We start from the raw sequence: 26,027 nt of genomic DNA, 5'->3' as shown, positions 1-26,027 counted from the left end.
GCGCCCGGGGGGGGGGGGAGGGAGCGCCCGGGGGGGGGGGGAGGGAGCGCCCGGGGGAGGGAGCGCCCGGGGGGGGGGGAGGGAGTGCCCGGGGGGGGGGGGGGAGGGAGTGCCCGGGGGGAGGGAGCTCCCGGGGGGGGCGGGGCCTCAGACAGGGACGACGCTTGACGCCGCCATTGTGAGCTGTGGACCCGCTGGGTGTCGCCGCTTGGACCCGCGGCCGGGCCCGGACCCGCAGACGGACGGACGGACGGACAGGAGCGGCGCTGAAACCTGCAGCTTCCCGGCCGCCGCCGCTCCCCCTCCACCGGCCTCGTGCCCGCGGCGGCAAGATGGCGGCGCGTCGCGTCACGTGGCGGCCGCGCTGATGACGGTGCGGGGACGTCACGTGACCCTCCACCCAGTGACGGGTCGGGGACGTCAAGTGACCTCTCGTCCAGTGACGGGACGGGGACGTCACGCGACCCTCCGTTAAGTTGATTTGCGTGAGCGGGGCCGGCAGGTGCCAGTCGCTCCCTCATTGGTTGGGGCGGAAGGGTCACGTGATCTCCATTCATGCCGGGCTGGGCGTCACGTGGTGCCTATTCATCGATGATTCGGGGCGGGGCCGGGCGTCACGTGCCGGACATTGATGGAGCAGAAGATGGACACAAAAGGCTGGAGTAACTCAGCGGGACAGGCAGCATCTCCTCTGGAGCGGAGGAAGGGGTGACGGGTTGGGCTGAGACCCTGCTTCAGACCAGCCTGGCAAGCAGAGGAAACAGTGGACAGTCCAGCACAGGACTATGGCCCACTTCTCCTGTACTGACCCTGATATGACCCTGAAGCTGGAGGGAGGAATGTAGCAGGTGGGGTGAGGGGGGTGGAAAAATAGATGGGAGTCCAATGGGGCACATGGGAGGGGAGAGGGTATGGGAGAGACAGAGGGTATGGGAGAGACAGAGGGTATGGGAGAGACAGGGGGTATGGGAGAGACAGGGGGTATGGGAGAGACAGAGGGTATGGGAGAGACAGAGGGTATGGGAGAGACAGGGGGTATGGGAGAGACAGGGGGTATGGGAGAGACAGAAGGTATGGGAGAGACAGAGGGTATGGGAGAGACAGAGGGTATGGGAGAGACAGAGGGTGTGTGGAAGGGGGGATTGGTTGGAGATTGACTGAAAATAGAGAATTCAATGTTAATACTGTTGGTTTGAAAGCTACCCAAGGGGAATATGATCTGCTGTTCCTCCAGTTTGTTTAAGTGGCCTGGTTCATGCAGTCAATGCAAAGGCTTTGTAGGGAAGGGCTGGTATCTAAAGAGAGACAGAGAACTGCATATCTGGAACCCTGAGTGAAACACAAAGTGCTTGAGTATCTCAGTGGGTCAGGCAGCATCTGTGGAGGGAATGGGCAAGCGATATTGTGGATTGGAGCCCTTCACACTCTGCTAATATTAGAAAACGTGGGGCAGAGTCCCACAAACATATCAGGGTACTTTTCAGAGGCCACATGAGTGACATTGGTGCATTGTCATAATAGAATCTATTAAACCAATAGCACTCCCAATATAGATTTGACAACACCATGTACAGATGGATAAAGATTGTGAATATAAAACCCCATGTACAATTTTGGATTTCTTCTTTTCATATCTTTCTGAATATAATTTATTTTTTAAATAAAGAAAGGAAGTGGGCCATCCTGAATCATGTAAATGTTCAAGGCAGGGCTTTGGAAACTGAAGACAGACACAAAAAGCTGGAGTAACTCAATGGGTCAGGCAGCATCTCTGGAGGAAAGGAATAGGTAATGAGTGGGGTCAAGATCCTAATCAGTGTCCAAAGCAAAGATTTTTTTTAAACAACTGCTGGAGGAACATTGGATCAGGCAGTATCTGTTTAAGTAGAGGACAAATCACATTTCAGGTCAGGATCCTTCTTCAGAGTAATGGCGTAGAGGGGAGATAGCTGATAGAAAGATTTGAGGGTAAGGGATGGGATAAGAGCTAGGAAGTGATCGGCTGACCCTGATGATCAGTCCGAAGTCCTGAATGAATGAATAAGTTTATTTGCCAAGTATGTGCATTTCCAAGGAATGTGCCTTGGTGCTCCGCTCACAAATGACAATACAAACATACATTCAACAATTAAGAATGAAGCATAAACACATCATAATACAATATTATGGTCTAAACATGTAAGTGAAAATAAACCAGAGCAAAAAATAGACTACAGACTTTGTTTATTGAGTAGAACAACTACTCGTGCAAAAAAAGCTGTTTTAATGTCTGGCTGTGGCTACTTTGACAGTCCGGAGTCGCCTTCCAGAGGGAAGTGCTTCAAAGATTTTGTGGCCAGGGTGAGAGGGGTCAGAGATCATCTTACCCGCTCGCTTCCTGGCCCTTGCACTGCACAGTTCGTCAATGGGGGGGAAGGTTGCAGCCAACAAGCTCAGCTGAGCGAACGATCCGTTGCAGCCTCCAGATGTCGCACTTGGTGGCTGAGCCAAACCAGACCATGATGGAGGAGGTGAGGACAGACTCAATGATAGCAGTGTAGAATTGGACCATCATTGCCTGTGGCAGATTGTGTTTCCTCAGTTGCTGCAGGAAGTACATCCTCTGTTGGGCCTTTTTGACTGTGGAGTCGATGGTGCCCCCCCCCCCCCACCCATTTAATGTCCCTGGAGATGATGGTTCCAAGGAATTTAAATGACTCCACAGATGTGATAAGAAAATAACCGCTGATGCTGGTGCAAATCGAAGGTATTTATTCACAAAATGCTGGAATAACTCAGCAGGTCAGGCAGCATCTCAGGAGATGCTCTCAGGAGCGTCTGAAGAAGGGTCTCGACCCGAAACGACGCCCATTCCTTCTCTCCTGAGATGCTGCCTGACCTGCTGAGTTACTCCAGCATTTTGTGAATAAATACCACAGATGTGATTGTGGTGTTGTTGATTGTGAGTGGGTGTAGGGGAGGGGGATCTCATCAAAAGTCTACAATTAGTTACACTGTCTTAAGAGCATTGAGTTCCAGGTTGTTGCGATGGCACCAAGATGCCAGCTGTGTCACTTCTCATCTGTAGGCAGATTCCTCCCCATCCTGGATCGGTCCAATCCATGTTCTGTCACCCATCCATGTTCTCCAGCGTTGCTGCCTGACCCGCTGAGTTACTCCAGCATTTTTGTCTATCCAGGTGAGGAGGGATTAATTGGCAGGTGAGTTAGTTGGAGGTTATAAATACAGAAGACAAAATGATGCGAATGGCGCACAAAATGTAGAACCAGGGCTGGCATGAACAAGGATGGGGGCATAAAAATGGTTGACTTGGAATTGGGAAGTGTGGGAGATGAGTGGATGGAGGAGTAAAAAGGAACTGGGTGATGAGGGTGGGGGGGATTTATGCTGTTTTTAATAATTTTGCATGTGGCATTCACTGCCAGAATCAAAAATAAAATCAGGAACCAGTTTGCGATTTATACAGCTAACCTGTGGTCAACAGAGTAAATTAAAAAGAAATATGAATTTCACCATTCACGCTACCTCCTCTAATCTTTCAGCCCTCTAGGTTTTCAGTGCATCTTCATACTTTGGTCTCTTGCATATTTCCAACAGAGATTTAGCATGTAAACATGCCCTTCGGCCCACCATGTCCACGCTAACCATCGATCGCCCATTCACACTAGTTCTGTTATCCCACTTTCCTCACCCACTCCCTACACATTCGGAGCAATTTTACAGAGACAAATTAACCTACAAACCCAATTTGTCTATGGGATGTGGCAGGAAGCCTACACGCTTGCAGGGAGAATATGCAAATTCAACACAGGCAGTGCCCAAGGACAGGTATCACAAAATGCTGGAGTAGCTCAGCGGGTCAGGCAGCATCTAGGAGCGAAGGAATGGGTGACGTTTCGGTTCGAGACACTTCTTCAGGATCGCACACAGATCTCTGGGTGAGAGGCAGCAACTCTACCAGCAGTGCCACTATATCTTGATTTCAAAAAATTTAATGTTGGTAACTTTGGTTACTAAAAATAATAAACTATCCATTTTCAGTATTAAATATCTAAGTCACGCAATGTCCCCCTTTACAGCTATGTTTTAATTCAGTTCAATACTATGGGGCAGCACAGTGGCCGTAAAGTTGCTGCCTAAAAGTGCCGGGGACATGGAATCGATCCTGAATATGGGTGCTCTCTGTATGGAGTTTGCTCGTTCTCCCTTTGATCGCATGGGTTTTCTCCGGGTGCTCTTCTTTCCTTCCACATTCCAAAGACGTTCAGGACCCTTTCTCAGACCCAACCCAAAACGTAATCTTTTCCCTTTGTTTATAACATTGTTTACAGAGTAATATGTTTACATATTGTGATGTGCTGCTGCAAGTAAGAATTTCATTGTTCTAATTGGTTCATTAGAGAATGAAACACTCTTGACTCACGTCCCGAGTGTGCTGAACAGAACTGGTGTCCGGGTGCTGAACAGAACTGGTGTCCGGGTGATCGGTGGTCGGCACGGATTCGCTGGGCCGAAGGGCCTGTTTCCGCGCTGTAACTTTAAATTAAACTAAAAACACTAAAACGAGAGGGAGTTTGAAGAAGGGTGTCGTCCCGAAACGTCACCCAATTCCTTCTATCCAGAGATGCCGCCGGCCCCGCTGAGTTCCTCCAGGGTTTGGTATCTATCTTGGGAGTGATTCGGCGTCGGGTTTCAGCGGTCACGGCGGGGCGGCGACAGGACAGCAATGGCGGCTAGATCTCCCACAATGCAAAGGGAGCGAGAAAGTGCCCGGCGCCGACCAGTTGCCGCGGCAGTGCGCATGTGCAGGGCGGCCGGGAATATGCGGGCGGCGGCAGTGCGCATGTGCAGGGCGGCTGGGGACGCGCGGGCGGCGGCAGTGCGCATGTGCATGGCGGCTGGGGACGCGCGGGCGGCGGCAGTGCGCATGTGGAGCGGCCGCAGAGTGGAGACCCGGCGGCCCGGACACGGATGTCGAGGGGTGGGGGCGGAGAGTGACGCAGAGAGAGAGAGAGCGCGGGGGGGGGCGGGGCCGCTCAGTGTTGACCGGTAGGTGACCCGGGGGCTCTGAGATCGGTGCCCGTGTGCCGGCAGCGCATGCGCCAACCTCGGGCCGGACCCGGAGCGGAGCGGAGCCGCCACAAAGCGCCGGGGCCGCGGCTGCGCGTCAGACGCCGCCAAATACGCGGGAAACCCCATCCCTGGGCCCAGGGATCCGGGATCGTCCCAATCCTGCACCGCGACCACCGGGCTGGAGCTGCAGCTGCAGCCGCCCCCCCCCCCGTCCCCATTCATTAACCCCCCCCCCCCCCCACACGGGCAGTTTCATCCCAATCACAGGGATTTGCATCAACCTCATTCAGGGATTGATCCCAATCTACTATCCCGCGGATTTCCATCCCAATACTGAGCATTGCAAGACACCCCGACCCCAAACCCAGGGAATTATCCCCCACACATACACTGGCATTTACATCCCAATCCCATGAATTTGTATCCTATCTAAATCAGGGATTGATCCCGACCCCCTATCCCGATGTTGAACATTGCAAGATGCCCCCTTCCCCAAACCTGGGGAATTATCCCCCACACATACACGAGCATTTACATACCAATCCCATGAATTTGTATCCTATCTAAATCAGGGATTGATCCCAATCTACTATCCCGATGTTGAACATTGCAAGATGCCCCCTTCCCCAAACCTGGGGAATTATCCCACCAACCGCACATGGGTGGTTATTATTCCAAAGCCACGAATTTCCATCCTATCTAAATCAGGGATTGCCCCTCCCTCCCTCCCCCCCCAGATTTCCCTCTGAATGCGGGTCCTTGCAGGATGCTCCCAGTGCAAACCTGGAGAATAAGCCAGTTCGGTATCTCGACTGCACATGCCCAGGTCATAGGTCATTCGTGCTAAACATTCTCGCTGGCCGAGCTTTTGTGTGTATACAGACCTGCGTTTCATCGGTATTTTCCAGGTTTGTTTCTTCAAGGTAAGAAAATACTGCTTTCAAAACTTAACTAGGTGTATATATGGTTAATTTGTACAACACTATGATGATTTTGTTGGTTTTATTGCTTTATGCTTCGGTGAGTGAGCGAGATCATGACAATTTCTTTTACATTGTAACTTGTACCAGTATGTAATGGACATGCTTACAGGACCCTATTCGAATTAACATATGATTGACCTTGTTATTTATTTTGTTTTATATGTTACTGGCAAAGCCAGTTGTACCGGTACGGTAGCGCAGCGGTAGAGTTGCTGCTTTACAGCGAATGCAGCGCCGGAGACTCAGGTTCGATCCTGACTACGGGTGCTGCACTGTAAGGAGTTTGTACGTTCTCCCCGTGACCTGCGTGGGTTTTCTCCGAGATCTTCGGTTTCCTCCCACACTCCAAAGACGTACAGGTATGTAGGTTAATTGGCTGGGTAAATGTAAATGTAAAAATTGTCCCTAGTGGGTGTAGGATAGTGTTAATGTACGGGGATCACTGGGCGGCACGGACTTGGAGGGCCGAAAAGGCCTGTTTCCGGCTGTATATATATGATATGATATGATACCGGGCCCTGGTGAGACCGCACCTGGAGTACTGTGTGCAGTTTTGGTCTCCAAATTTGAGGAAGGATATTCTTGCTATTGAGGGCGTGCAGCGTAGGTTCACTAGGTTAATTCCCGGAATGGCGGGACTGTCGTATGTTGAAAGGCTGGAGCAATTAGGCTTGTATACACTGGAATTTAGAAGGATGAGGGGGGATCTTATTGAAACATATAAGATAATTAGGGGATTGGACACATGGCAGGAAACATGTTCCCAATGTTGGGGGAGTCCAGAACAAGGGGCCACAGTTTAAGAATAAGGGGTAGGCCATTTAGAACGGAGATGAGGAAGAACTTTTTCAGTCAGAGAGTGGTGAAGGTGTGGAATTCTCTGCCTCAGAAGGCAGTGGAGGCCAGTTCGTTGGATGCTTTCAGGAGAGAGCTGGATAGAGCTCTTAAGGATAGCGGAGTGAGGGGGTATGGGGAGAAGGCAGGAACGGGGTACTGATTGAGAGTGATCAGCCATGATCGCATTGAATGGCGGTGCTGGCTCGAAGGGCTGAATGGCCTACTCCTGCACCTATTGTCTATTGTCTATTTGTGCAACTTTGGACTGGGAGTAGTACGTATCACCTGAATAAGTGGATGCAGAATGTGTGTGACAGCCACAACTGTCAATTTGCAACAGGAAACTGTTTCTGCCCACCTGCCTTCAAACTCGAGGAAAATAAACTGCAGATGCTGGTTTAAATCGAAGGTAGACACAAAATGCTGGTGTAACTCAGTGGGTCAGCCATCATCTCAGGAGAGAAAGAATGGGTGACGTTTTGTGTCGAGACGCTTCTTCAGAAGTCTGGAGAATAAGCGAGTTAGGTATCTCGCTTCAGACTTCTGAAAAAGGGTCTTTACCCGAATCATTACCCATTCCTTCTCTCCTGAGGTGCTACTTGACCCGCTGAGTTACTCCAGCATTTTGTGTCTACCTTCAATTTAAACTAGCAACTGTAGTTTTTTTCCTAGTGTTTGAAGGGAGGAGGGCAGAAACAGTTTCCCTTTGCAAATTGACAGTTGTGGCTGTCACACACATTCTGCATCCACTTATTCAGGTGATACGTGGTACTCCCACAGCCCAAAGTTGCACAAATGTGCATGGCTTTGCCCAGTAACATATAAAACAAAATATATAATAAAGTCAATCATATGTTAAGTCAAATAGAGTCCTGTAAGCATGCCCATTACATACCGTACAAGTTACAATGCAAACAAAAATTGGCATGGCTTTGCTCACTCACCGAAGCACAAAGCAATAAAACCAACAAAATCAACGTAGTTTTGTACAAATTAACCGTAAATACGCCTAATTAATAGTTTTGAAAGCAGCATTGTGTTACCTTGAAGAAGCAAAACTGGAAAATACGGATGAAAAGCAGGTCTGTATACGCGCAGCAGCTCAGCCGGCGAGAATGTTTCGCACGAGTGACCTATGACCTGGGCATGCGCAGTTGAGATACCGAACTCGCGTATTACCACCATACCTGCACAAGGGCGATTATTATCCCAATCCCAGGAATTTTCATCTGCTGAAATCAGGGATTTATTACGATCTTCCATCCCGCAGATATCCCTCCCAATGCTGAGCATTGCAGGATGCCCCTCCCCCCAACCCAGGGAATTATCCCACCTGCACACGGGCTATTATTGCAATGCCAGAAATATCCATCCTTTCTAAATTAGGGATTGTTCCCAATCTCAATGTGGAATATCGCAAGATGCACCTCCCCTAAACCCAGGGAATTATCCCCCACCCACACACGGGCAATTTTGATCTCATTCCCAGTAATGAGCATTCTATGTAAATCAGGGATTGATTTATCCCAATGCTATCCCAATCCCAATGCTGAGCATTGCAAGATGCCCCTACTCCAACCCAGAGAATTACCCCCCACCCACACACGGGCGATTATCCCAATCCCAGGAACTTGCAGCCTACCTGAATCAAGGATTGCCCCCAACCCCGACCCACAATCCCGTGATTTTCCTCCCAATGCTGAGAATTGCATTGCTGAGATCTTGTGTTTCTCCCACACTTCAAAGACGTGCAGGTTAATTAGCTTGTGTAAAATTGTAAATTGTCCAATCATTTAGTATAGTGCTAGTATACGGGGTGATCGCTGGTTGGCGCGGACTCAGTGGGCTGAAGGGCCTGTTTCTTCTCTAAAGTCTAAAGTAAACTGTAAAGACAGCATCCGAGCAAAGGATGGATCCTGGGTCTCTGGGGCTGTGAGGCGGTGACTCTACAGTTGGACCACCCCCGTGCTGTTCTTGAACTCTATATATGAGCTGTTGTGATGCGTTCTACCTTGGCTGACCTGCAGCTGCTGCCTGTGGTCTATTCTCAGTGCCCGCTCTCCAGGTGGGATCAGTCTGCCAACTCCATCTGACGCACGTGCAGCCATGTCCCAGGTGGTGGGTTTCCGAGTGGGCGCCGAGTTCTCGAGCTACAGCGAGCTGCACCGGGAGTACCGGCGCTACCAGAGGGACAGCTCCGTGCAGATGTGGACCAGGCACTCACGGACCATCAAGGCGCAGCGGCGTCGGGCACCCAAGCGCCCGATGAACGACGCGCTGAACTTTGCCGAGATCGACTACGCGTGCATTCACGGCGGCAAGTTATTCAAGACCAAAGGATCCGGCAAACGGACAATCCAGAGGTGAGGAAATACTTGCAGGGGCGACACAGCGGCACAGTTGGTAGAGCCGCTGCCTCACAACGCCGGGGATCCCGGTTCCATCCTGACCACGGGTGCTCTCCGTGTGTGGAGTTTGCACGTCCTCTCTGTGACCAGCTGTGTTTCTTCTGTGGGCTTCAGTTTCCTCCCATATCCAAAACGTGCAGGTTTCTTGGTTAATTGGCCCTCTGTAAATCATCCCGAGTGTGTCGGGAGTGGATGACAAAGTGGGAGAACATGGAACATGGTCGACACCTGCTCCTGTTTCCTACCTTCTTATTTAAAGATGTTTTATCCTTTTAAATTTAATTGTATAAGTTTAGCCGGGTAGTTAGTTTTGTTTAGAGTTACATCATGGAAACAGGCCTTTCGGCCCATCGAGTCCACACCGCCCACCAATCATCCATTCACACTAGTTCTATGTTATCCCACTTTCTCATCCACTCTCTACACACGAGGGGCAATTTACAAAAGCAAATTAACCCACAAACCTGCATGTCTTTAGAATGTGGAAGGAAACCACTTGGAAAAAACCCACGTGGTCACAGGGAGGACGTACAATCTCCACACAGACAGCACCTGTAGTCAGGATCGAACCTGAGTCTCCGGCGCTGTGAGGCAGCAGCTCCTCTGCTGCCCCTGTCTGTCTCTTTCTCTTTTTTTCTCTGTCTCTCTCCCCCTCTCTTCATTTTTTTCTCTCTTTTGCACTCTTTATTCATCTTTGTGTGTGTGTGTGTGCGTCTCCACGTCTCTCTCTCTCTCTCTCTCTCTCTCTCTCTCTCTCTCTCTCTCTCTCTCTCTCTCTCTCTCTCTCTCTCTCTCTCTCTCTCTCTCTCCCTCTCTCTCTCTCTACCTCTCTACCTCTCTCTATCTCTCTCTCTCTCCCTCTCTCTCTCTCTCTCTCTCTCTCTCTACCTCTCTCTCTCCCCCACCACACATTTTCCCATTCCTACCCGCACCTACGACTCGCTGGGATTGTATAAAGTGGTAGAGTCATCCAACACAGAAATAGGCCCTTCGGTCCAACTTGCCCATGCTCATCGAGATGGCCCATGTACACCAGTACACCAGTCCCACCTGCCCTCAGAACCTTCCCTATCCATGTACCTTTCCAAATGTATTTTAAATGCTAGAGTACCTGCCTCAACTACCTCATCTGGAAGCTAGTTCCATTTACCCACCACACTGTGCAGAAAAGGTTACCCCTTACATTCTTTTTAAATCTTTCCCCTCTCATGTTAAATCTCTGTCCTATGGATCTTGATTCCCCTATCCCAGATAAAAGATTTGTGCATTCACCCTATCTATTCCACTTGTCACATACAATTTGCTGTGTTAACACAAGGGACTCGGTATTATCCATGTTATCCCACTGTGCCATCCACTGCCTGCACACTTGGGACAATTGACAATTTGATAGTTTGTGTTTTATGGTTCAGAGACTGGATTGATATCCCAGTGGGGGAGTGTGATATTATCCCATTAAATCACACAGGGTCTTCCGCCTGCAATGACCATCAAGCACCCAGCTTGTTATGTACTATGTGTAGGAAGAAACTACAGATGCTGATTTACTCTGAAGATAGACACAAAATGGTGAAGTAACTCAGCAGGTAGGGCAGCATCTCTGGAGAAAAATAATAGGTGACGTTTCGGTTTGACACCCGTCTTAAGGCTGAGAGTCAGGGGGGAGGTAAACTAGAAGTTTCTCCCATTCTCGTCGTTCTATTAATTTCACTGTCGCCTTGCTTAGTTTCACTGTTTGTATCTACTTCTTATCACCTTCTCCACCGCCAACAATGGACCATTGTGGGCTCCACCTTTCCTTTATCATTTTTGCAGTCTTTGTGTTGTTCTTTCATTCATTTGTTCATTTGTTCTTTGTAACCCTTCATCTCCCTAGTTCCCTCTCCTCTGACTCTCAGTCTGATAAAGGGTCCCAACCAGAAATGTCACCTATTCCTTTTCTCCAGAGATGCTGCCTGACCCGCTGAGTTACTCCAGCATTTTGTGTCCATCTCCTTTGTTATGCACTATGTTATCTTACACCAATCCTGCATGAATCACATTCTATTGCAGCTGTTGCTTCAAGTCCCCCCAGTTTGTGAAAGAGTTTATTATCAGTCAAAGGGCAGTCATTCAGCACACCATCTTGTCTTCCCACTCACACTGCTTCATGGCCAATGTCAATGGAATATTTCTGTTGGATTCTGTGATGATTGTAAAAGATCGCCACACACTGCTGGTCTGAATCATCCTACCACAACGAGAGAGCAGTCCTGAACTGTGATCTTCCTCATTGGTGACCCTCGGACTATCTTTGTTTGGACTTTACCTTGCACTAAATGTTATTCCCTTACCGTGTATCTATACACTGTAAATGGCTCGATTGTAATCATGTATTGTCTTCCCACTGACTGGTTAGCATGCAACAAAGCTTTTCACTGTACATCGGTACACGTGACAATAAACTGAACTAAACAAAACTGAAGAAGGGTCTCAATCCGAAGCGTCACCTATTCCTTTTCTCCAGAGATGATGCACGACCCGCTGAGTTACTCCAGCATTTTGTGTCTATCGTTTGCTGGTCTTCACCCAGTTGGCTTACACACTGCCTCCCACTGTCTTTTTCAGAACCAACAAGATGAAGTGTCCCTGTGTCATTAAAGTCCGTCTCTCTGCGGATGGAAACAAGTTTGTGGTGAAAGAGATGAATGAATCGCATAACCACACAGTGCCGCAGGTAAAAGCAGAACACACACACCAGCCAGGTGGAGTTGTTGGATCTGCCACTGCTTCAGTTTGGCGGCTCAGTGTGTGTGTGTGTGTGTGTGTGTGTGTGGGGGGGGGGGGGCGGGGGTGGTGTCTGTGTGTGTGTGTGTGTGTGTGGGGGGGGGGGCGGGGGTGGTGTCTGTGTGTGTGGGGGGGGGTGGGGGTGGTGTCTGTGTGTGTGTGTGTGTGTGGGGGGGGGGGCGGGGGTGGTGTCTGTGTGTGTGTGTGTGTGTGGGGGGGGGGTGGGGGTGGTGTCTGTGTGTGTGTGGGGGGGGGGCGGGGGTGGTGTCTGTGTGTGTGTGTGTGTGGGGGGGGGGCGGGGGTGGTGTCTGTGTGTGTGTGTGTGTGTGGGGGGGGGCGGGGGTGGTGTCTGTGTGTGTGTGTGTGTGTGTGTGTGTGTGGGGGGGGGGGCGGGGGTGGTGTCTGTGTGTGTGTGTGAGGGGGGGCGGGGGTGGTGTCTGTGTGTGTGTGTGTGGGGGGGGGGCGGGGGTGGTGTGTGTGTGTGTGTGTGTGTGGGGGGGGGCGGGGGTGGTGTCTGTGTGTGTGTGTGTGTGGGGGGGTGGGGGTGGGGGTGCGTGTATTGTCCCACCTCTCCACGTTTTCAAAGAGCATTCTACTAGTTCTGTACACGCTCGGTTCCAGCCTTGGATCCTGGGCGGTTGAATATCCTAGTTCAGTGATACAGCACAGAAACAGGCCCTTCGGCCCACCGAGTGCGCGCCGACCGGCGATCCCCCCACATTAACACTATCCTCCACACACGGGACAATCTACACATACACCAAACCAAATAACTTCGACACCTGTACATATTTGGAGTGTGGGAGGAAACTGATGATCTCGGAGAAAACCCACACAGAGGGGAACGTAAAAACTCCACACAGACAGCACACGTAGTCGGGATTGAACCCGGGTCTCCGGCGCTGCAAGCGGTGTAAGGCAGCAACTCTACAGCTGCGCCACCGTGCCGTCCAGAATATGTCCACGTAATTATTTATAAAGAGTTTATCAGAACTCTGTCTCTCTGCCCTTGTCTTTGCCCGTGAGAGAATGTTACCTGTGGCACCAACACATATCGGTGGGACTTAAAGCTGTAGGGTGCAATAAAATGGGATTTGTGCAGCATTGGCTCAAGAAAACATAATACATAACAACAAAGATGGACACAACAAGCTGGAGTAACTCAGCGGGTCAAGCATCATCTCTGGAGAAAAGGAATAGGTGACGTTTCAGATCCTTCCTGGCTGGTCTGAAGAAGGGTCTCGACCCGAAATGTCACCTTTTTCTTTTCTCCAGAGATGTCTGACCCACTGAGCTACTCCAGCTTTTTGTGTCTAGAATTGGCGTAAACTAGAATCTGCTGTTTAGTTTAAACATACAGCGTGGAAACAGGCCCTTCAGCCCACCGAGTCCAGGCTGACCAGCAATCCATGCACATTAAGCTATCCTACCCACATCAGGGACAACTTTCAATTTTAGCAAGCCAATTAGCCTATAAATGTGTACATCTTTAGAGTGTGAGAGGAAACCGCAGCTCCCGAAGAAAACCTATGGGGAGAACGTACAATCTCCGTACAGACAGCACCCGTAGTCAGGATCAAACCCGAGTCTCTGGCGCTGTAACACAGCAACTCTTCCGCTGCACCACCGTGCTGCCCCGACACATAGAACAGAACAAGATGGGTGCTTGATGGTCATTGCTGACAATGTAGGTGGAAGAGCCGGTGTGATTCTATGGGATGATACCACACTCCCCCACTGGGATATCAATCCAGCCTCTGAACTCTGACAACTTTGGCATTGTTTAACAGAGTCACACTCGATATCACTAGTCATTTCCCTCACAGTAACAAGTTTTATTTACGTAGTTCTAACACACTAAAAATACCTCCCGCTTTCAGGGACATTATCAAAGTAATTGATGTGAACTGCCTTAGCAGGGATTCTGGAGATGACCTATAACTTGGGTGGAGTTGGTGGATTTCAAGGAATGTCTTATAATGGGGTTTAAGGAGGCAAGAGTGTCTGAGGGTGATCTGAGAGAAGTATATCTGTTCATGAGAGGCATAGAATGGAGACTCTCGGACTATCTTTAATTGGACTTTACTGGACTTTATCTCAAGTCAAGTCAAGTCAAGTCAATTTATTTGTATAGCACATTTAAAAACAACCCACGTTGACCAAAGTGCTGCACATCTGACTAGGAAAAAAAGAAACATACAGTGGCAGGCAGCCAAACACAACGGTGATGCTAAACATTATTCCCTTTACCCTGTGTCTGTACACTGTGGACGGCTTAAACACAAAAATCCGGAGGAACTCAGCAGGTCAGACAGCATCTCTGGAGAAAAGGAATAAGTGACGTTTCGGGTCAAGACCCTTCTTCAGACCAGAAAAGGAATAGGTGAAATTTCAGGTCGAGACCCATCTTCAGATTGATGCTTCCTGACCCGCTGAGTTACAGCAGCTTTTTGTATCTATCTTCGGTTTAAACCAGCATCTGCAGTTCCTTCCAACACATTTCGACTGTGGACGGCTTGATTGTAATCATGAATAGTCTTTCCGCGGACTGGTAACATGCAACAAAAAAGCTTTTTGGTACACGTGACAAGAAACTAGACTAAACTAGATGGGGAATATGGTCCGATTGTTTTTCCCCCATGGTAGTTGTGGAGGTGCAGAGACAGATAGAGGGAGAAAGTTCCAAATAGTTGCTAAAGGCAAAGTCAATTGGACAGGGATAAAAATTCAGGAATGGGCTGGGGCCAGAGTTAGAGAATTTTGTATTATATATATATATGTGACCGAGACGTAAATGTAGATGGGTTGATGAGTAAGTTTGCTAATGACACCAAAATTAGGAGTTGCAGACAACGGGAAATGCTGTCTGTAGATATCAGAACGTAGACCAGCTGCAGAAAGGGGTGGAGAAATGGCAGATGGAGTTTAACCTGAGCAAGTGTGAGGTGATGCACTTTGACAGGTTAAATGCAAGGAGAGTATACAGTTAATGACATGACCATTAACAACATTGATGTGCAGAGGGATCTTGGAGTTCAAGTTCATAGCTCACTGAAGGAGGCAGCACAAGTAGATGGGGTGGGGAAGAAGGCATCATAAATGACAGGAGCAGAATTAGGCCATTCAGCCCGTCGTCTATTCCGCCATTCAATCACGGCTGATCTATCTCTCCCTCCTAACCCCATTCATCTGCCTTCTCCCCATAACCCCTGACACCAGCAATAATTAAGAATCCATCTATCTCTGCCATAAATATATCCACTGACTTGGTCTCCACAGCCTTCTGTGGCAAAGAATTCCACCAATTCACCACCCTCTGACTCAAGAAATTCCTCCTCTCCTTCCTAAAGGAATGTCCTTTAATTCTGAAGCTATGGCCTCTTGTCCGACACTCTTCCACTGGAGGAAGCATCCTCTCCACATTTATCCAAACGTTTCACTATTCGGTACGTTTCAATGAGGTCCCCTCTCATTCTTCTAAACTCTATCGAGTACAGGCCCAGTGCTGACAAACGGTCATCATATGTTAACCAGTATGGGTGAAACGTGTGGTATGCTTGTCTTCTGTGCTAGGGGCATTGAATATAAGAGCCAGCAAGTCATGATGCAGCTCTATCGGGCTTTAGTTAGACTGCATTTGGAGTATTATTTGCAGTTCTAGTCGCTCCATTACAGGAAAGGTGTGGAGGCTTTGGAGAGGGTGCAGAGGAGGTTGACCAGAATGCTGCCTGGATTAGAGGGTTTCAGCTACAGGGGGAGGTTGAATAAACTTGGGTTATTTTTTCTGGAGCGTCAGAGGTTGAGGGAAGACTCGACGGAAGTATATAAAGTTAAGGTCGGCAGTCAGAGGCTTGTGCCCAGGGTGGAAATGTCCAACACTAGACGACAGAGTGATATGGTGAGAGGGGGGAGGTTTAATGTGCGAGGCAAGATTTTTACACAGAGAGGGGTGGGGGCTGGGAATGCACTGCTAGAGATGGTGGTGGATGCAGATACGATAGGGGTGTTTAAGAGGCTTTGGGAAAGGCACATGGAAGTTCAGGGAATTGAGCGATATGGATCATGTACAGGGAGATGAGATCAGTTCAACTTGGCATCATGTTTGGCACAGATAATGTAGGCTGGAGGGCCCATTCCTGTGCTGGTCTGTGTTCTAATATGGGATCTGAGCTTAGTTTACAGATACAGCATGGAAACATAGGCCTACCTAGTCCACGCTGATCATCGACCACCTACGTGCACTGGTTCTATGTTGTCCTACTTTCTCATCCACTCCCGACACGCTCGGGGCAATTTACAGAGGACAATTGACCTCCAAACCGGATGAACTGACCCTAGGATCTTGCTTGTACCCCACAGGAAGAGGAGGAGAGGCTCCGGCACCAAAGGCGCTTTGTTACAGCGCTGCGCGTGGACCCCACTTCCATCGTCTCGCTGCGGAGTAATGGAGCGGGTGTCCAGGTGCAGCTGGGGGAGGTTGCCGGCAAGGTGCTCACTGATGAGGATGCCCATAGCCCCGCACGCAAGGAGAAATGGGACGAGTTCAAGACCAACAAAACCGACTTGGAGATGATGGTGCCCACACTGGCAGCCGTCAAGGGTAAGGTCATAAGGAATAGGAGTAGAATTAGGCCATTCGGCCCATCAGGTCTACTCCGTCATTCAATCATGGCTGATCTATCTCTCTCCCCTAACCCCATTCTCCTGCCTTCTCCCCATAACCTCTGACACCCGTACTGATCAAGAATCAAGGTAGGTGAAGGTGTCCTCGCTTGTCCCAGGCCTAACCGGCTGCTCCAGGTTTGCACCACTCCCTCTCTTGTCCTGGGGTATCCTGCATCCTTCCTTCATTCCGGAATAATGCGGATCACCCCTTTATTGGGTTAATGATGACCATTTGATGGCTCTGGGCCTGTACTCGCTGGAGTTTAGAAGGATGAGGGGGGACCTCACTGAAACTTACCGAATAGTGAAAGGACCGGATAAAGTGGATGTGGCGAGGATGTTTCCACTAGTGGGAGAGTGATGGAACAGAGGGTGCAGCCTCACAATAAAAGGACGTTCCTTTAGAAAGGAGATGAGAAGGAATTTCTTTAGTCAGAGGGTGATGAATCTGTGGAAATCACTGCCACAGATGGCTGTGGAGGCCAAGTCTGTGGCTATTTATAAAGCAGAGATTGACAGGTTCTTCATTCGTTAGGGTGGCAAATGGGATTGAGAGGGAAAGATAGATCAGCCATGATTCCTAGACTCTCCCACGAGTGGAAAGATCCTCTCCAGATGCACTCTACCCAGGCATTTCACTATCTGGTAAGTTTCAACGAGGCCCCTCCTCATCGTTCTAAACTCCAGCGAGTGCAGGCCCAGTGCCGTCAAACACTGATCAGATGTTAACCCAGACATTCCTGGTATCATTCTGGTAAACCTCCTCTGGACCCTCTCCACCGCCAGCACACCCTTCCTTAGACATGGGGCCAAAACTGCTCACAATATTCCAAATAAATGGATGAGGATTGGGTGTGGATCCTCCTTCCCCCATCTCATGATAGTGCACTGTCTTGTCACTAGATCGCTCCCTCCTCTCCCCTGGGATAGTCAATGACTTTTACACTTCAGAGATACAGCGTGGAAACTGGCCGTTTGGCCCATCGAGTTGGTGCTGACCAGCGATGATCCTGTACGCTAACTTACACACACAAGGGGCCATTTCTTATTACAACTTACTGAAACCAAGTAACCTACAATACTGCAAGTCTTTGGAGTGTGGGCGGAAACCGAAACACCCAGAGAAAACCCATGAAAGTACAAACTCCGTACAGACCGCACCCACAGTCAGGATGGAACCCGGGTCTGTAGCGCTGTAAGGCAGCAACTCTACAGCTGTGTCCCCAATACTTTCTCATGGGATCGCTCTTGGATCGTGCCACGCACTCTTCAGATGACTCTTCCCTCCTGTAACCCCACCCAGGCTGCATCTGCAGTTCCTTCCTCCACCTGTCACTTGCAAGGCTTTGTCCTGCCCCCACCTCTCTTCCAGCTTTCTTCCTCCCCCCCCCCCACCCCCCGACTTGCCACAATTAGTTGAAGAAGGGTCCCGACCTGATACATCACGTTTCCATGTTTTCCAGACATGTGTGGGAAAGAACTGCAGATGCTTGTTTACACTGGAGATGGAAACAAAATGCTGCAGTAACTCAGTGGGTCAGGCAGCATCTCTGCAGAAAAAGAATCGGAGACATTTCAGGTCAAGACTCTTACTCAGACCGAGAGTCAGGGGCGAGGGGAAACTCCAGAGATACTACCTGACCTGCTGAGTTATTCTCGCACTTTGTCTTTTGTCATGAACCAGCATCTGCAGATCCTTGTTTCTCCAGGGTTTGATCGAGCTGCATCTTGACTATCTGAGTCTTGTACTCAGTGCACCGACCGATGAAGGCAAACGTACCTCACCACTGCCACTGTGCGTTACCAGTGCTTTGTTCAGAATCCATTTGAGAATCGGACTCAATTTATCGGCCTAGTTTGTAAACAAACAAGGAATTTGATTTGGTGCTTTACTCCACGTGATAAAAACACAAGACAGCAGACAATTAAAAAAACATTATAATTAAACAATGTAAAATAAAGTGCAAGAGTAATAAGTGGCAGCTTTGCTAAATATTGCACGTGTAAATATCTAAAATGCACTTGGAGAGTTCATAATTGTTTGTCTTACAGACCAGAATGTAGTGGTGTAGAGTGGTTGTTAACTAGACCTACCACTCGTGGGGAGAGGCTGTTTTTGTGTCAGGGTGTGCCCAGAGGGGAGGGCTTCATGAGAGAGTTAGATATACAGTGCATTCAGAAAGTATTCACACCCCTTCACTTTTTCCACATTTTGTTATGTTACAGCCTTATTTTAAAATGGATTCAATTATTTTTTTCTCATCAATCTACACACAATACCCCATAATAAAAAAGTGAAAACAAGTGTTTAGAAAATTTTGCAAAGTAATTAAAAAGAAATAACATATCACATTTACATATGTATTCAGTCAGACCCTTTACTCAGTACTTTGTTGAGGCATCTTTGGCAGTAATTACAGCCTCAAGTCTTCTTGGGTATGACGCTACAAGCTTGGCACACCTGTATTTGGGTAATTTCTCCCATTCTTCTCTCAAGCTCTGTCAGGTTGGATGGGGAGTGTCGATGCACAGCTATTTTCAGGTCCCTCCAGAGATGTCCGGGTTCAAGTCCGGGTTCTGGCTGGGCCACTCAAGGACATTCACAGACTTGTCATGAAGCCACTCCTGCGTTGTCTTGGCTGTGTGCTTGGGGTCATTGTCCTGTTGGAAGGTGAACCTCCTCCCCAGTCTGAGGTCCAGAATGCTCTGGAGCAGGTTTTCATCAAGGATCTCTCTTTACTTTGCTCTGTTCATTTTTCCCTTGATCCTGACTAGTGTCCCAGTTCCTGCCGCTGAAAAACATCCCCACAACATGATGCTGCCACCACCATGCCTCACCGTAGGTATGGTATTAGCCAGGTGATGAGCAGTGCCTGGCTTCCCCCAAACGTGACGTTTGGCATTCAGGCCAAAGAGTTCAATCTTGGTTTCATCAGACAAGAGAATCTTATCTCTCATGGTCAGTGAGTCCTTTAGGTGCCTTTAGGCAAACTCCAAGCAGGCCATCATGTGCCTTTTACTGAGGAATGGCTTCCGTCTGGCCACTCTACCATAAAGGCCTGACTGGTGGAGTCCTGCAGATAAAGTTGGCCTTCTGGAAGGTTCTCCCATCTTCACAGAGGACCTCTGGAGCTCTGTCAGAGTGATCATCGGGTTCTTGGTCACCTCCCTGACCAAGGCCCTTCTCCCCTGATTGCTCAGTTTGGCCGAGTGGCCAGCTCTATGAAGAGTCCTGGTGGTTCCAAAGTTTTTCCATTTAAGAATGATGGAGGCCACTGTGCTCTTCGGGACCTACAATGCTGCAGAAAGTGTTTTCTACCCTTCCCCATATCTGTGTCTCGACACAATCCTGTCTCGGAGATCTACGGACAATTCCTTCTTCTTCATGTCTTGGTTTTTGCTCTGACATGCACTGTCAACTGTGGGACCTTATATAGATAGGTGTGTGCATTTTCAAATCATGTCTAATTAATTTAATTTACCACTGGTGGACTCCAATCAAGTTGTAGAACATCTCAAGGATAATGAATGGAAACAAAATGAACCTCAGCTCAATTTTGAGCATCATAGCAAAGGTTTGAATACTTATGTAAATGTGATATTTCAGCTATTTCTTTTAAATTACTTTGCAAAAGTTTCTAAACACCTGTTTTCGCTTCTTCATTCTGGGGTATTGCGTGTAGATTGACGATTTTAAAAAAAAGAATTTAATTAATTTTAAAATAAGGCTGTAATGTAACAAAATGTGGAAAAGGTGAAGGGGTCAGAATACTTTCTGAATGCACTGTAGGTCTTAGGGCTGATGGAATCAAGGGATATGGGGAGAAAGCCAGAACAGGGTACTGATTCTGGATGATCAGCCATGATCATATTGAATGGCGGTACTGGCTCGAAGGGCCGAATGGCCTACTCCTGCGCCTATTTTCTGTGTTTCTACTTCAAAGAGTTTGTGGCCAGGGTGAGAGTGGGTCAGTCCCTTGTTCTGCCTGTTCTTGTCATATGAGGAAAGACTGGGGATGTATTCACTGGAGTTTAGAAGGACGAGAGGGGATCTTAAAGAGACGTATAAGATTATGAAAGGACTGGACAAGCTAGATGCAGGAAAAATGTTCCCAATTTTGGGGGAGTCCAGAACCAGGGGACACAGTGTAAGAATAAAGGGGAGGCCATTTAAAACTGAGGTGAGAAGACACTTTTTCACCCAGAGAGTTATGACTTTGTGGAATTCTCTGTCACCGAAGGCAGTGGAGGCCAATTCACTGGATGAATTTAAAAGAGAGTTAGATGGAGCTCTAGGCGCTAGTGGTATCAAGGGATATGGGGGGAAGGCAGGAACCGGTTACTGATTGTGGATGATCAGCCATGATCACATTGAATAGCGGTGCTGGTTCGAAGGGCCGAATGGCCTCCTCCTGCACCTATTTTCTGTGTTTCTATAACTCTTGTCTGCGTTTGCTTACAGACGGCACGGTGGTGGTGGTGGTGAACAAGGCCAACGTGTTGCAGGCCATCTACTACCAGGACGGCCGCATGAAGCAGACCTTCGAGAGATTCCCCGAGGTGCTGCTGGTGGGCGCCACCTACAGCTGGGCGGGCCTGTGGCTGCCCACCTACCTGCTGCTGGCCATCGACGGCAACGGGGAGAGCGAGCTGGCGTGCCTGTGGTTCCTGCAGAGCGAGGAGCGCGAGACCGTCCGGCAGCTTCTGCGCATCTTCAGGCAGAAGAACCCGGCGGCGGAGGGAACGCGGGCGGTGGTGGTCGGCGGCCAGGCGTGTGACGGGGAGCTGGTGACCGACGTGCTGCCCCACTGCAAGCCGCTGGCCTGCCTCGCCCACACCCTGAGCGTCTTCCAGGACCACGTGACCGCCGAGAAGCTGCACGTGACCGCCGGGCAACAGTAAGCACTAGCACCGCCATTCCCTCGTGGGGCCGGAGCGGAGCGGGCGGGTGGGGGGCCCAAATATTCCTCCTCCTGTCAGATTGTGTTGGTTTGGTAAAGTTGTGACTCTCATCCCTCTGCACAATCCAGTCTACCCATGTCCCATCTCCTCCACTCTCTGCCCTCTCTCTCTTTCTTCTTTCCTTCTTTCTTACCCGCTCCTCCTTCCCTTCTTTCTTTCTCCCTCTTCTCTCCTTCTCCTCCGCCCCTTCTCTCCTTTCCCCTACTCCTGTTTCCTCCTCACCCACTTCACCCACTCCTCCCCTCTTCCCCCTCCTCGCCTCCTTCCCCCTCCTCGCCTCCTTCCCCCTCTCATCTTCCCCCTCCTCTCCTCCTCCCCTCCTCTCCTTCCCTCTGCTCTCCTCCCCCTCCTCTCCTCCACCATCGGGCAACAATAAGCTCTGGCATCGTGATTCCGTCGTGGGACCGGAGCGGGCGGGGGAGGGGGAGGTTGGGTTATCCCAAATATTCCTCCTCCAGTCACGGCGTGGGTCAGATAAGGGTGCGACTCATTCCTCAACATGGTCTGCACAATCCAGTCGACCCCTGCCCCACTCTCCCTCCTTTCCACCCTCTTCTCCCCCTTTGCCTGCTCCTTCCCCTTTTGCCCCCTCCTCTCCCCTTTCTGTAGATGGGGTATCTGGTCAGCATTAGATGGGGCATCTTGGTCAGCATTAGATGGGGCATCTTGGTCAGCATTAGATGGGGCATCTTGGTCAGCATTAGATGGGGCATCTGGTCAGCATTAGATGGGGCATCTTGGTCAGCATTAGATGGGGCATCTTGGTCAGCATTAGATGGGGCATCTGGTCAGCATTAGATGGGGCATCTTGGTCAGCATTAGATGGGGCATCTTGGTCAGCATTAGATGGGGCATGTTGGTCAGCGAGGACGAGTTGGGCCGAGAGGCCTATTTCCGTGCTGTTTGACTCCACTGTTCAGTAGTCATTGAGGAGGTCACTTTATTTTTCGTAGGGAAAGAAACGGTGGAGTTTTTCTTGTAGCCGCTGGGGACTGTTGAGTTGAGAGTTTGGTTTAGTTTCGGAAATACAGATTGGAAACGGGCCCTTTGCCCCACTGAGTCCACACCGACCATTAATCACCCGTTCACACCAAAGATACTAGAGGAACAAGATAGACCACTCAACGTTAAAAAGCGTAGAAGGACATGGCACCATTTTAGTGGGCAGAAAATTGCAGAAACATTTAAAAAGAAAAAATAACAAAAATGTATGAATTGATAGATGTTATTTTCTGCATTTTAATGGTATCATCACACATACTGTTCCCCCAAAACACTGATTACACTGCGAGAGGCAGAACGAACGGCGGGGTTTGCTTACTAAAATGGCGGACGTCCCGCTCCTTTACACATTACACTTCAGTATAGGCGAATTGAATGGAGTGGTCCATCTTGTTCCTCTAGTATCTTTGGTTCATACTAGTTCTGGGCGACACACGGGACAATTTACAGAGGCCAATTAACGTACAAACCTGCACGTCTTTGGAACTTGGGGGGAACCCGGAGAACCTGGAGGAAACCCACATGGTCACAGGGAGAGCGTACAAACTCCACACAGACAATGCCTGTAGACAGGATGGATCCTGGGACTGGCACTGCAAGGCAGCAACTCTACCGCTACGCCACCTTGCTGCACCGGGAGGTTCCTCACCTTGTCTCCTCTTCCCTTTCTTCCCGCCAGGAGCCAGCTGCTGCAGATCCTGCACAGTATGTGTTACGCCACGTCAACTGAGGACTACGACCTGCTGTACCGCCAGCTGCTGGACTCCAACGCGGAGAGCGCCGTCGACTACTTCCACAAGACGTGGCACGGGTCCCGCCGCCAGTGGGTGGAGGGCTTCAAGCACGAGAACGAGAGCTACCTCACCAGCACCCTCCAGCGGGTGCAGGTGATGAGCCAGAGGCTGGCGGCCGCGGTCGAGGACTTCTCCAACGTGACCTCCTTCACCCGGGACCTCCTGAAGGCCGTGGACACGGTGCGGGCCGAGTACGACCAGCGGGTGTTGCAGAGTGAGCCCCCCGCAGGGCCAGAGGACAACTCCGCGGAGTGTTCCTACCGGGCGCTGCTCACCGACTTCGCCTTCCGCCGGGTGCGGACGGAGCTGCAGGAAGCGGAGTCGGTCTCCTTTCTCAGCGTGGAGGCCGAGAGGGCCTGGCCCGTGTGCCGGCGCCGGGCCCTGGTGACGGACCAGGCCAGCTGCCAGTGTGCCTTCCGCACCTCCATGAGGCTCCCCTGCCGGCACGTCCTGGCTCTCCGGCGGCTGCTGGGCTCCGACCTCTTTGAGCCCTCGCTCTGCGCCGCGCGCTGGACGCAGGAGCGCTTCCTCGGCGGTCAGCTCCCGCCCGCGTCGCCGAGGGAGCGGGCCAAGGTGCAGCAGGAGCGATACCGCCAGGCCCTCAAGGTAGCTCGCAAACTCTCCTCCCTCGCCGCCCGGTGTCCGGCCGAAGACTTTGGCAGGTGCCTGGCGGTCATGACGGCCGTCACCGACATCTGGGCCAGAGGTGGCCAGGTGCAAATCACCGAAACCAATGGTTTGTAGCGACGCAGTCTCAGAGAGAGTGAAGCAACGACACACAAAACATGGAGCAGCACAGCACAAGGACAGGCCCTTCAGCACACAATGAACATGATGACAAGACCATCGCTTATCTACCTGCATATCATCCATATCTCCCCATTCCTTGCATATCCATGTGCCTATCTACTGCCTCGTAAACTCCATTATCACATCTACCTCTACCGCAACATATGGTTCATAAGATCATTAGAGACAGGAGTAGGATTAGGCAATTTGGCCCATCAAGTCTATTCTGCCATTCAATCATGGCTGATTCATCTCTCCCTCACCCCATTCTCCTGCCTTCTGCCCATAACAGAGAAACAGAAAAATTAGTGCAAGAGCAGACCATTCGGCCCTTTGAGCCTGTACGCACCGCCATTCAATGTGATCATGGTTGATTATCCACAATCTCCCCCGTTCCTGCCTTCTCCCCATATCCCTTGATTCCACTAGCCCTAAGAGCCCTATCTGACTCTCTTTTGAATGCATCCAATGAATCGGCCTCTACTGCCTTCTGAGGCAGAGAATTCCACAAACTCACAACTCTGGGTGAAAAAGTTTTTCCTCATCTCAGTTCTAAATGGCCTAGCTCTCATTCTAAAATTGTGGCCCCTGTTTCTGGACTCCCCCAACATCGGGAGCATCTAGCTTGTCCAATGTCTTAATAATCTTATATGTTTCTATAAGATCCGCTCTGATCCTTCTAAATTTCAGAATTTCAGACTGTCATATGACAGTCCCGCCATCCTGGGAATTAACCTCATGAACCTATGCTGCTCTCCCTCAATAGCAAGAATGTCGTTCCTCAAATTAGGAGACCAAAACTGCACACAATATCCAGCTATGGCCTCACCAGGGCCCTGTACAATTGCAGAAGGACCCCTTTGCTCCTCTACTCAAATTCTCTCGTCATGAAGACCAACATGTCATTAGCTTTCTTCACTGCCTGCTGTACCTGCATGCTTACTTTCAGTGACTGATGTACAAGGACTCCTACAGCTTCCCCTTTTCTTAATCTGGTACCATTCAAATTATAATCTGCCTCGTTCTTGCCACCAAAGTGGATAACCTCACATTTATCCACATTATACTGCATCTGCCATACATTGCTCACTCACCCAACCTACCCAAGTCACCCTGCATCCTCATAGCATCTTCCTCACAGTTCACTCTGCCACCCAGCTTTGTGTCATCTGTAAATTTGCTTATGTTACTTTTAATTCCTTCATCTAAATCATGAAAATATATTGTAAATAGCTGCGGTCACAGGATCAAGTCACTGCCTGCCATTCTGAAAAGGACCCGTTAATTCCTACTCTTTGTTTCCTGTCTACCTACCAATTTTCGATCCATGTCAATATCATACCCCCAATACCATGTGCTCTAATTTTGCCCACTAATTTCCTGTGTGGGACCTTATCAAAGGCTTTCTGAACGTCCAGATACACTACATTTCCTTTATCCATTTTACTTGTTACATCCTCAAAAAATTCCAGAAGATTAGTCAAACAAGATTTCCCCTTCATAAATCCATGCTGACTTGGACCGATCCTGATACTGCTCTCCAAATCCACTGTTATTACATCTTTAATAATTGACTCCAGCAACTTCCCCACCACCGATGTCAGGCTAACTGGTCTATAATCTCCTGTTTTCTCTCTCCCTCCTTTCTTAAAAAGTGGGATAACATTTGCTACCTTCCAATCCACAGGAACTGATCCAGAATCAATGGAACATTGTCAAATGATCACCAATGCATCCACGATTTCTAG

General features: G+C 49.6%; 1 protein-coding gene across 1 annotated transcript; it reads left to right on the top strand.

The window, feature by feature from the left end:
• Positions 1-4,843: 4,843 nt before the first annotated feature.
• On the top strand, positions 4,844-24,234 carry LOC144590422 (zinc finger SWIM domain-containing protein 1-like). The gene is made up of 6 exons (XM_078395039.1): positions 4,844-4,929; positions 8,921-9,256; positions 11,909-12,017; positions 16,427-16,667; positions 21,195-21,630; positions 23,376-24,234. The coding sequence occupies exons 1-6, from the start codon at positions 4,844-4,846 to the stop codon at positions 24,232-24,234; spliced, it is 2,067 nt and encodes a 688-aa protein (XP_078251165.1).
• Positions 24,235-26,027: the final 1,793 nt, after the last annotated feature.

The sequence above is a fragment of the Rhinoraja longicauda genome, unplaced genomic scaffold (genome assembly GCF_053455715.1).
Source record: "Rhinoraja longicauda isolate Sanriku21f unplaced genomic scaffold, sRhiLon1.1 Scf000181, whole genome shotgun sequence".
Classification (NCBI taxonomy): domain Eukaryota; kingdom Metazoa; phylum Chordata; class Chondrichthyes; order Rajiformes; family Arhynchobatidae; genus Rhinoraja; species Rhinoraja longicauda.
This window is presented reverse-complemented; position numbering and strand designations above follow the sequence as displayed.